The 11,543-nt window shown below is 45.7% G+C and overlaps 1 protein-coding gene across 1 annotated transcript; it reads left to right on the top strand.

Moving 5' to 3' along the window:
* Window positions 1–1,417: 1,417 nt before the first annotated feature.
* LOC107460970 (uncharacterized) lies at window positions 1,418–2,710 on the top strand. Its single transcript, XM_016079402.1, has one exon. The coding sequence runs from the start codon at window positions 1,418–1,420 to the stop codon at window positions 2,708–2,710; it is 1,293 nt and encodes a 430-aa protein (XP_015934888.1).
* Window positions 2,711–11,543: the final 8,833 nt, after the last annotated feature.

Here is an 11,543-nt window from a genome sequence, read left to right on the forward strand (position 1 = left end):
TCCGCTGCGACGCGGGTACAGTGAAAGGGTCAAACATTAGTAAAATGAGAATCATAAAACTAATTAATAAATTTTCTTTCTTTTTTTTGTATAAATTTTCTAACTTTTGCAGTTGCTTTTGGGTTCCTTGCGAGTTGCGAGTTGCGACCGCTTGCAGTGTTTGCTATTCCCTATGGAAATTAGATACTCAACTTTAAAATTATTAATGAGTTTAATTTTCATTCGGTGACAATCTAAAACATTTTATATAATTATTGTTACGGACTGCCGAGTTCAGTCCACTAGCCGTCGGGTCGGGGCACCACCCCTGACCCAGGCCCAAGACACCCCTCACAAAAGAGAGTCCGACAGGTCGGACCCTAGAACGCCCGATCAGGAGATACCCGACTTACCATCCGTACGGTTCAGGATACTAGTCGGGTCGGTACTTTCGGATCGTGACCCGAAGCCCTGACCCGGGATCCGAACGACCTACCCTTCCCACGTGGATTACAACGGTTCATGGAAGCTTCTTGGGCAGTGGGCAGGTCATTCTCAGGACCCACCCCGCACAGTATAAAAGGAGAGAAGTCAGCCCTCCCCCCAAGGTACGTAACATTTTTACCTAATTCGACTACCACATCGTATGGACACTGACTTGATCGTCGGAGTGTCCTTACAGGTGGCCACCCCATGCTTCACACCGCCTCCGGCGTCACCAGCTCGTGTCTTTGTCTTCTCTCCACGTCAGCTCAGGGTCTCACCTGCTCCCCTACTCATCACCATCCGACCCGTCGAGTACCCGAGATCATCAGGTAACGAACATTGGCGTCGTCTGTGGGGACCCTGTAGACATGGAGCGATTTCCCACGTCGGAGGAGCTTCGCGAAGGAGGAGCGGCTCGCCTGAGTAGGGCGAGTTCGATGGCTTGTACCGCTGAACACCCACGTTTCTCCGTTCAGCCTAACCAACAGATTTACACCAAAATCCCCGAGAGGCGTCCCTTCAGGGGGACAGGAGCCAATAGCGCCAAGATCATGCAAGAACTCAAACACAGAGTACAAAACCTAGAACGGGAGCTGGCAGCGAGGAGCCGATCCCACGGAGACGTCAGCCACTCCCTGGCGACGCCAGCCGATCTCACACCCGCACCCGCTCTCCTTCCCGAAGGCTAGAGAGCCGAGAAAGGAGTCCAACAAAGCGCGACGAGGCACACACGCAGGTGACCTCTCGACCTCACCAAGGCAGGTCCGGGGGTCACGAGGAATCCCAAAGAGGGAAAGCCAGGAAACAACAAGAACCCATAATCATGGGGGCCACCCCTTTCCACCCCTCAATCCTCAAGGTCCGGCTTCCGAAGAATTTCGACAAGCAAATGGACATGAGGTACGACGGGACCAAGGATCCCTAGGAGCACCTAACAGCTTTTGAAGCAAGAATGAACTTGGAAGGAGTAGGCGACGCGGTCAGATGCGGAGCATTCCCTGTGACACTGGCCGGCCCAGCGATCCGATGGTTCAACGCCCTCCCACAAGGGTCCATTACGACCTTCGTGGACATCTCCCAAAGCTTTCTGGCTCGGTTCACGACACGCATAGCCAAGGCAAAACACCCGATTAACTTGCTAAGGGTCACCCAGAAACCCGGGGAACCAACCAGAAAGTTTTTGGACAGGTTCAACGATGAATGCTTGGAAGTTGACGGCCTCACGGACTCGGTCGCTAGTCTTTGCCTCACAAACGGCCTGCTAAACGAGGACTTTAGGAAGCACCTCACAACTAAGCCTGTGTGGACTATGCAGGAAATTCAAAGTGTGGCCAAAGAATACATCAATGATGAGGAAGTCAGTCAGGTAGTAGCAGCCAATAAGTGGCAGCTCCCTAACCCTTCAGCACGGCAGGTCACCCAGGTGGATAGATACAAGGAGGCCCCCAGGGACAGAACCCCAGCGAAACAGCACAAACAACCTCCACGAGTAGGAAGGTTCACAAACTACACACCACTCACGACGCCCATAGTGGAAGTTTACCAGCAAATCGCGAACAAGGGAATCTTATCTAGACCCATGCCGTTGAAAGAGAGAACGGGAGGCAACAAAAGCCTCTACTGCGATTATCACAAGGGCTTCGGGAACAAGACCCAAGACTGTTTCGACCTCAAAGATGCCTTAGAACAGGCCATCCGAGAAGGAAAGTTGAATGAGTTCTCCCGACTTATCCGAGAGCCAAGAAGACGAGAACGGGAGCGCTCAGAAGAAGATCGAAGCAGAACCGTCAAAGCGAGACAAGAACTCGCAGGGGCCGCTGACAACCCCCCAACCTTTGTCGTAAACGTCATAATCGGACGCGATAACCCCCCCAAGTCTAAGTCAGCAGCAAAGAAGGATACCCGGATCCTCTCTACTTCGACGGGAGGTCCCACCACCCCAAACGGAGGACCTCCCATAATATCCTTCAGCCTAGAAGACCAGTGGTTTCACGACCTCCCTGAGAACCCTCCCATGGTGATCACGGCAATGGTTGGGACCGGGTTGGTCAGGCGAATTCTCGTCGATACTGGAGCTGACTCCAACATCCTATTCAGAAACGTGTTTGACATCATGGGACTTAGGGGGTCTGGCCTTAAGACCCACCAACACAGTGTCATGGGGCTAGGCGACAACTACATAAAGTCTGACGGGACGATCTCACTTCCAATCTGCCTTGGAGCTGGTGACGCTAGGAGGTCATAATGGCGAACTTCGTAGTCCTCAGAGACTCCACGGCCTACAACATCATTTTAGGAAGGAAAACCATCAACGAATGTTCAGCAGTGATATGCACCAGATTCTTAACAATGAAGTTTGTGACAGACAAAGGAACGGTTGGCTTCGTTAGGGGAGACTTGGAAGCGGTGGTCACATGCGACAATGCCAGTCTCTCCCTAAGGAAGGAATCCAAGAGGGCGGCTGGGGCGTTCTTGGCCGATCTAGATGTGAGGGTGGAAGACAAGCCAAGACCAGAGCCAGAAGGGGACATGGAGAAGTTCCAGATAGAGAGGTCGACAGAACAGTTTACCTTTGTAAACAAAAATTTATCCCATGAACTCAAAGGCCCCTTGTGGAAGTCATAAGGGCAAATGGCGACCTCTTCGCACGGACGCCGTTAGACATGCCGGGCTTGGATCCCGATGTCATATCCCACTGACTAGCCATCAAACTAGACGCAAAACCAGTAGCACAACGGCGAAGGAAAATGTCCCAGAAAAGGGCCGATGAGGTCGCCAAACAAACAGACGGGCTGCTTGAAGCAGGGTTCATTAGAGAACTCGAATACTCGACATGGCTATCCAACGTCGTCCTAGTAAAAAAAACTAGTGGAAAATGGAGAATGTGTGTCGACTACTCCGACTTGAACAAGACATGTCCCAAAGACTCTTTTTCCCTCCCTAACATCGACGCCTTGGTAGACTCGGCAGCATGATATCGCTTCTTCAACTTCATGGATGCATACTTTGGCTATAATCAAATCCCGATGCACCAACCTAATCAAGAGAAGACAGCGTTCATAACACCAGGAGGCACTTATTGCTACAAAGTAATGCCATTTGGATTAAAGAACGCAGGGGCCACCTACCAAAGACTGATGAGCAACGTTTTCCATGACCTCATCAGCAAGATGGTAGAGGTCTACGTCAACGATGTCCTAGTAAAAACGGCAAAATCAAGCAGCCTGATGGACGACCTCCAAACTGTCTTCGAAGCACTAAGGAAATTTAACATGAGGCTCAACCCACTCAAGTGTGCGTTTGCCATGGAGGCCGGAAAATTTCTAGGCTTCATGATAACGCAAAGGGGGGGTAGAGACTAACCCAGACAAGTGTAAAGCCGTCCTTAAAATGATAAGCCCAGGGTGCATCAAGGACGTGCAGCGACTAACCGAGAAGCTCACAGCTCTATCCCAGTTTCTCGGAGCCTCGGCTGAGAAGGCCCTCCCATTTTTTAACCTAATGAAGAAAGGAATCATCTTCGAATGGATCTCGGCATGCAAAGAAGCATTCAGCCATTTCAAAAAAGTACTCTCGGAACCTCCCGTGCTCAGCAAGCCCAAAGAAGGAGAACCCCTCTACCTGTACCTAGCAGTGACCACACAGGCCATGGCGGCAGTCCTTGTCCGAGAAGAAGTCAAGACTCAGCGCCCAGTATACTTCATCAGCAAAGTTCTCCAAGGAGCAGAACTAAAATATACCAAGCTGGAAAAATTGGCCTATGCCCTGTTAACCTCGTCGAAAAGGCTCAAACAATACTTCCAAGGGCATAAGATCATCCTAAGAACCGACCAGGTGATTCGACAAGTCCTCCAAAAACCCGACCTCGCGGAGAGACTGATGGCGTGGGCGGTAGAGCTGTCCCAATATGACTTGCAGTACGAACCCAGACAGGCAATCAAAGCCCATGCAATGGCAGATTTCTTGGTAGAAGTCGCAGGAGAAGCCCCCGAGATACCGAACACACGGTGGAAGCTCCACGTTGATGGAGCATCCAACCAAACGTTCGGAGGGGCCGGAATTATCCTCGAGAGCTCGGCAGGGGTAGCTTACGAGCAGTCTATTAGGTTCGATTTCCCAGTCTCAAATAACCAAGCAGAATACGAGGCACTAATAGGAGGGCTAATCCTAGCTAAGGAAGTCGGAGCATCAAGAATAGAAGTTAGTAGTGACTCCCAGATCGTCACATCCCAAATAAACGGCAACTACCAGGCCAGGGACACACTACTGCAAAAGTATCTAGAAAGGGTAAAAGAATTATGCAAAAGCTTCGAGGAAGTCATAGTCCAGCATGTCCCCAGGGAAAGGAACGCCCAAGCAGATCTCCTCTCCAAGCTAGCAAGAACCAAACCTGGAACAGGAAACATATCTCTAATCCAACGACTGGCAACGGAACCAGCAGTCATCCTATGTGCAACCCAGACCCCAAACCCCCCTCCTGAATAGATCCCATCTTCCAATACCTGGAACACGGCGAAACGCCCCCAAACAAAAAATAAGCATAAGCAACCAGGAGGGAAGCCCCCAAGTATGTGATCATACAAGGGTAGTTGTACAAACGAGGGATCCACCAACCCTTGCTCAAGTGCCTACGCCCTGACTAAATGGACTACGTCTTGAGCAAAGTCCATGAGCGGTGTTGTGGTTACCATATAGGAGGAAGGTCGCTAGCTAGAAAGATTATCCGATCAGAATATTACTGGCCCACAATGATGTGGACTCCCAGAAGTTCGTCAGAAAATGCAAAAAATACCAAGAAAATGCTAACTTCCACAAAGCCTCACCTGAAGAACTCAGCATGATGATGGCGCCCCGACCTTTCGCTCAGTGGGGAGTTGACCTCTTGGGACCATTCCCGCCCGGGCCGAGGCAAGTAAAATACTTTATAGTAGCCATAGATTACTACACCAAATGGGTAGAAGCAGAATCGCTAGCCAGCATATATTCAGCAAATTGCCAGAAATTCATGTGGAGGCAAGTAGTGACAAGATTCGGAATCCCAGAATCCATCATATCGGATAATGAGACACAATTCACTGATAAGAAATTCAAGGAATTCCTCTCAGGATTAGGAATAAAGCAAAAGTTCTCCTCAGTCGAATACCCTCAAAGCAATAAACAGGTGGAAGCAGCCAACAAAGTCATCTTAAAGGGGCTAAAGAAACGACTTGAATACAAGAAGGGCTCATGGGCAGACGAACTGGCCTCAGTCTTATGTCCTACTCACATACGGGGTCGACGCAGTCATCCCAGTCGAGATAGGGGATCCGAGCCCAAGATTACTCCTTGGGGCAGGGAACGTGGCAGTAAAAAAGGACTTGATTGACGAAATAAGGCAAATGACACACTTAACAGAAACAGCAGTCAAACAAAGGATAACCCTAAGATATAATGGTAAAGTGTTGAAGAGAAGTCTCGGGGAAGGCGACCTGGTCTTACGACGTAACAACATAGGACCACCAACCCAAAGAGAAGGCAAGTTGGCTGCAAATTGGGAAGGACCTTACAGGGTAAAAGAAGTCATCGGCAAAGGCGCATACAAGCTAGAAAAATTGGATGGAAGGGAGGTGCCGAGGACATGGAACATGGCAAACCTAAAAAGGTTCTACTCGTAGGGGGAAGTGACCTGACGGCCCGGCAACACCGCCACATCCGCTTTAGTTCCTTTAAATTTTATTCATTTATTTATATATCGAATTACCCCTGTTTTAAAATTTCACATATGCATATATATAATAAATTTTGTTCTTTGCAAGATTTACGACAAAACAACATAATAGTGCAAATGACGAACGGTTGACCTAATTGAAGCTCGAGACTGATTACCCCGAGAACCAAAGGGACCTAAGCTTAAAACAATCAGCAAGTAACAGAGCGGTAAATACCATAAAAGCAGTAAACAAAAAAGGCCATAACGGCTCGGATAAACGAAAGCAATAAAATAAAGCAAAGCAACGACAACCCAAACAGGCGAACAACCACTAATGAAAACAACATTGAAATAAAAAGCTATAATGTTCATTACACACAAAGGCGCCTAAACAGGCCCATAAACAAAAGGCAAAAATCACAAAGTAAAAGGCAGGAAGAACAAAAGACAAATAGAGACGTCCACTTCAAGGGCTTCAGGATGTCGACAATCTTCCCGTCCTCAACTTTCTTAAGAGCACCCACTTGAGAAAGATCGAGGCCAGGAGCCAGCACAGCGACTTGAAGCTTAATTCCTTCCTCAGTCAGCTTCATGGCTTCCCGGGCCCCCTTGGCAAGCTCTTTGTTCTTCTTCTTCAAGGCAGCCATCTCCTGACGAGCAGCCTCGACCGAGCCCTCTGCCAACTTCAGCTTTTCCTCTAATTCCACAACCTTTTTCTTTGTTACAACAGCCTCACCGTGAGAAGCATTCAAATATTTTATTAAGACAAGGTCCCGATCCACCAGCCTATTGATATCCTTGGCATCCTCCTCAGCCTTCTTCTCCTGCTCAGACAACTTCGTCTTCAGAGACTCCTCCCGAGATCTTGAATCTGTCAGGTCTTTTTGGGAGTCTCGAAGCTTCACTTCCATAGCATGATAATTTTCCAAGACAGGCTCCACCTTCTTAGCAATAGTTGCTGCTCGAAGAAGGTTGCGATAGATCCACCTCGCCTGCCTGGAAAGATCGGCATCACAGAAAACACTCGTCGGTGCCAGGGAGTAATTGGGATTCAATAAAGCACCCACTATCAAAGTTTTTCTCCATAACCGAAAGTGTCTTCCTGGAATCACGTTTCCTTTTCTTAGGGTTGCTGACAACCTTCAAGTCCTCACCAAACCCTAGATCCTCCTCATCAAAAGAAACTTCTGCCTCCACACTCGGGTTCCCCGAGGTGTTCTCAGAAGGGACCTCAACCCTCTCAGGTTGACCTTGGATGGCCCCATCAACCCGACCACTACTTTCCCCGACATCACCCTGGTCTTGACTCGCCGAATGAGTCACCGAGGAATCGTCACCACCCTCGTCATCCCCTTGGATGAGGCTCATCAGGTCAGCCAAGGTTTTCTTCCCACCAGTCATGGAAACTACAAGCAAAAAAACAAAGGTATAAGTAAAAGAAGAGCAACGTGCTAAAAATGCAAAAAAGTAAAAGACTCACCAACATATGACCAACCGGCCTCCCGATCCCCCATAACCATGCGAGGGTTAAAGTTTCTCTCCCCAAAAATTGCCAACAAGATATCAGCAATGTTACGATCTTCCGGACTCAACCAATCATAAGAAAATTTTATCAGATAATCGGATCCCACACCAAAACTCCAGTAAGTCAAGATCCGCCTCTCCCCCTCGGCAGTAAGCCAGAAGTGTTGATGACCTTCAATGGGCCTAACTTTGAAAAAAGTAGACTTAAAGCCATGGTAGGAATCCTCAAAAAGGTCAAAAATCCTACGACCTTGTTGGGCCCTAAAAGACATATATCCATTTTTCGCCTTCCCCTGGCGAGAAGGGTTTGTGAGAAGAAAGAGGTAGAGGAAAACATTTATAGAAATCGGAAGCTCCAGATATTTACAAACCATCTCGAAGCATCGGATGGCAGCCCAGCTATTTGGGTGCAATTGTGATGGAGCAACATCACAACGGTTCAACAAACCCATGACGAAATGGGAGAAGGGCAAACGAACCCTCAAAGTCGTGAACATGGGTTCATAAACCCACAACCAGTCGGCAACTCGTGCATGGAGCTGCCAAGTTCTTCTGACAGACACACTCCCGAGCTGCAAGAATATAAGCTTGGTAAAACGCCTCCTCGAGACCATACCCACAAAAGAGCCCCGCCTAGCGTAAATCCTGAAGGCCCTCCTTCGTGACCTTGGAAGGGGTGTCCCTCACGTCGAAAGACACCTAAGCGTAATGATCAACGAAGTCGGCTAGCGGTCGCGGAGCCTGATTCGGAAGAATGAGGCGCTCGGCCATACCTACAGCGGGGGGCACCACTCAGTCAGAACGGGAGGTCGGGAACCCGTAAAGCAGCAAAAGCAAACTATAAACTCCTCAAATCACCCCCTGCGTTAACCCAACACCAACCCAGAACCCAAAGCAAAACCCAAAAAAACCCAGTGGCGCCCCTTCTAAAAGGGAAAAAGAAAGCAAGAACAGACAATACCCAGGCATGCATACGAAAAATGCACAAAGAAGAACATGCAAAAACCAAGAGGAAAAAGCAACCAAAAAGGGGAAAACCATAAAAACAACGTACTAGAAATATAGAATCCATAAAATGACGAGCAGTAACGAAGGATCCGAGAGAGAGAAGAAGCACCAGAAGCAGGAATAAAATCAAGACAGCAGGAAAGGAAGCAGAAACAGCAGCAGCGCAAGAGAGCAGGAAGAGTAGAAGAAGGAAAATAGAACTATGAGGGGGTGACAAAGCAAAAAAAGGAAAAAGTGTAACCGCCGAGGAAAAGCGCCAAAAGGCAAGGGCATATTCGCCATTTCACCCAAAATTTCAAATCAATATAATGATAGGCATTTAATGCCCAGCGCGGAAGCCAAGAAGGCAGCATCGAGAAACGGAATGACCACGCGTTAGAAACACGAAACGCCACCAACAAGCTCACGAGAAGAAGAACACGCCCCGTCTCGGCGAGTAGGACAAACGCGCCTAACCCCGAGCACCCAAACTCGAAGTTGGCGTGTTGGGGGCACTGTTACGGACTGCCGAGTCCATCCCACTAGCCGTCGGGTCGGGGCACCACCCCTGACCCAGGCCCAAGGCACCCCTCACAAAAAAGAGTCCAACGGATCGGGCCCTAGAACGCTCGACCCAAGGGATACCCGACTTACCATCCGTACGGCCCAGGATACCGATGGGCCCGGTACCTTCGGATCATGACCCGAAGCCCCGACCTGGGGTCCGGAACGACCTGCCCTTCCCACATGGATTACGACAGCTCATGGAAGCTTCTTGGACAGTGGGCTAGGTCATTCTCAAGGCCCGCCCCGCACAGTATAAAAGGGGAGAAGTCAGCTCTCCCCCAAGGTACATAACATTCTTACCTAATTTGGCTACCACATCGTACGGACACTGACTTGATCGTCAGAGTGTTCTTGCAGGTGGCCACCCCCCATGCTTCACACAGCCTCCGGCGCCACTAGCTCGCGTCTTTGTCTTCCCTCCACGTCAGCTCAGGGTCTCACCCGCTCCCCTACTCATCACCATTCGACCTGTCGAGTACTCGAGATCATCAGGTAACGAACAATTATAAAATTATATTTATTTTTAAATAATTATTTATATAATTAATAAAATATTTTATTTTTATTAATATAATATTATATAATTAAATACACGTATAAAATTAGTTTATATAGTGACAGTATATTAAAATTAAATTTAATAATTTTAAAATTGTAATTGTTTTAAATATTTTTATGTAAAAGATACCTAATACGTAGATAAATATTAAATTAAATAATTTAGATAAATGTATTAATTTATTTGATATTTTTAATTATTTTTTATGTTTTTATGTGAGTAGTAAAAGAAACTGATTATATGACATTTTAGTAGATGATATATCTACTGATTTTAACTGCCAAACTAACAAATTGCAGATCATTTTTAGCCAATAATTATTAATTTCCAATTGTTAAAAATGTTGATTTCATAGTATTCGTCATATCAACTTCTTTTTTACTTTCTATTATATATAAAGAAAATTGAAACAAAGATTACACATAATTGTTTTTACAAAAATTCAAGACTACTATATAATAATAATACAAATATTATTATCTTAATTAGGGTTACTTTTATTAATATTACATATATTTAGTAAAAAATCTATGGATTAATAACAAGACAATTTTATTGTTTTAATAAATTGTCCTTATATTTTTCTAACGTTTACTATCATAGGAAAAGGTTTGATTATTTTATTGTTAATTACTAATTAGTGTCAATATAGTTGGTTATTGTGCACACCTCACAAGGGGACTTTTTTTCCATAATAAATTATGAAAAATTATTTTTATCAAATTCAATTTTGAGCTTTATTTATTGAAATATACATTTTTTTTTGTAATTAGGATAAGTTTGCTGTACTCCCCAGCGAACTCTATAATATATAGAGTTCACCGCACACCTCGGTGAACTTTAGGCAAAGTTCGGCGTATTATATATTTAGAGTAGGATCATTATTCTTTGTCCTTTTCTTTCCAAACCATCTTCCAAATTTTATTCTGATACTCCTTTCTGTATTCTGGCGTTCTAGAAGTTCATTATTCACGACCTTAGTAGTTTGAGGTTAGTAATTAATATATTAGTTGGAGTAATTATTCTCAAATTAGTTAGAGTTACCTAATATTTCTTAGTTAGTTGTTTGCATGCTAATTATAATTAGAGTTACTGTTTACTGATTTCATGTTATTCAATAGTTGTTGATTGTTTTTAACATGTGAATTAGTATAAGTTGTTAGTCTATTTTTAGTTAGTTTAGTCAGAAAATTTGGTTTAAGTTGTTAGTCAAATCTTAATAAAATTAAGTTAGAATATAGGGTTAAATGACTTATTAGTTAGGGATGCCTATGGTTTTAGTGAAAGTAAGGTAGAATACTAGTATTTTCAAATACATTTGTTTACAAATCATGTTAATATGAAACAAATGCTTATAAGTATATGTTGTTTTGTGTAAATTGAGTGTGGTTAGATGGAGTAGCAGTTATTAGGATACGAGGATACCCTCTACAGATTAGATCAAGCCGAGCACATTACTGGTAGACTTGATCGAGTGGTACGATAATATCATTGTCGTTTATCTCTCTTTAATTAATAAACAGTGAACTTGTGCTATTTAGAGTTGACATTTTTTTATTTTATCTTTCCGTTTGGTAGGCGCCTCAGATCTTGCGCACCAGCCAAAATTTGATGACAAGGTCACCGGAGGCGATTAGGCCATATCTCAGACGAGTCGGGTTTGAGTATATGGCCTATATGGTTGAGTTCGATCATGACTGGCCACTTGCCTCGGCATTGATAGAGAGGTGGAGGCCTGAGTCCCATACCTTT

The sequence above is a fragment of the Arachis duranensis genome, chromosome 8 (assembly GCF_000817695.3).
Source record: "Arachis duranensis cultivar V14167 chromosome 8, aradu.V14167.gnm2.J7QH, whole genome shotgun sequence".
NCBI lineage: Eukaryota > Viridiplantae > Streptophyta > Magnoliopsida > Fabales > Fabaceae > Arachis > Arachis duranensis.

What these genes read in the sequence shown, in the direction of transcription:
- LOC107460970 (XM_016079402.1), top strand. Translation starts at nt 1,418, where the DNA reads ATGAACTTGGAAGGAGTAGGCGACGCGGTCAGATGCGGAGCATTCCCT.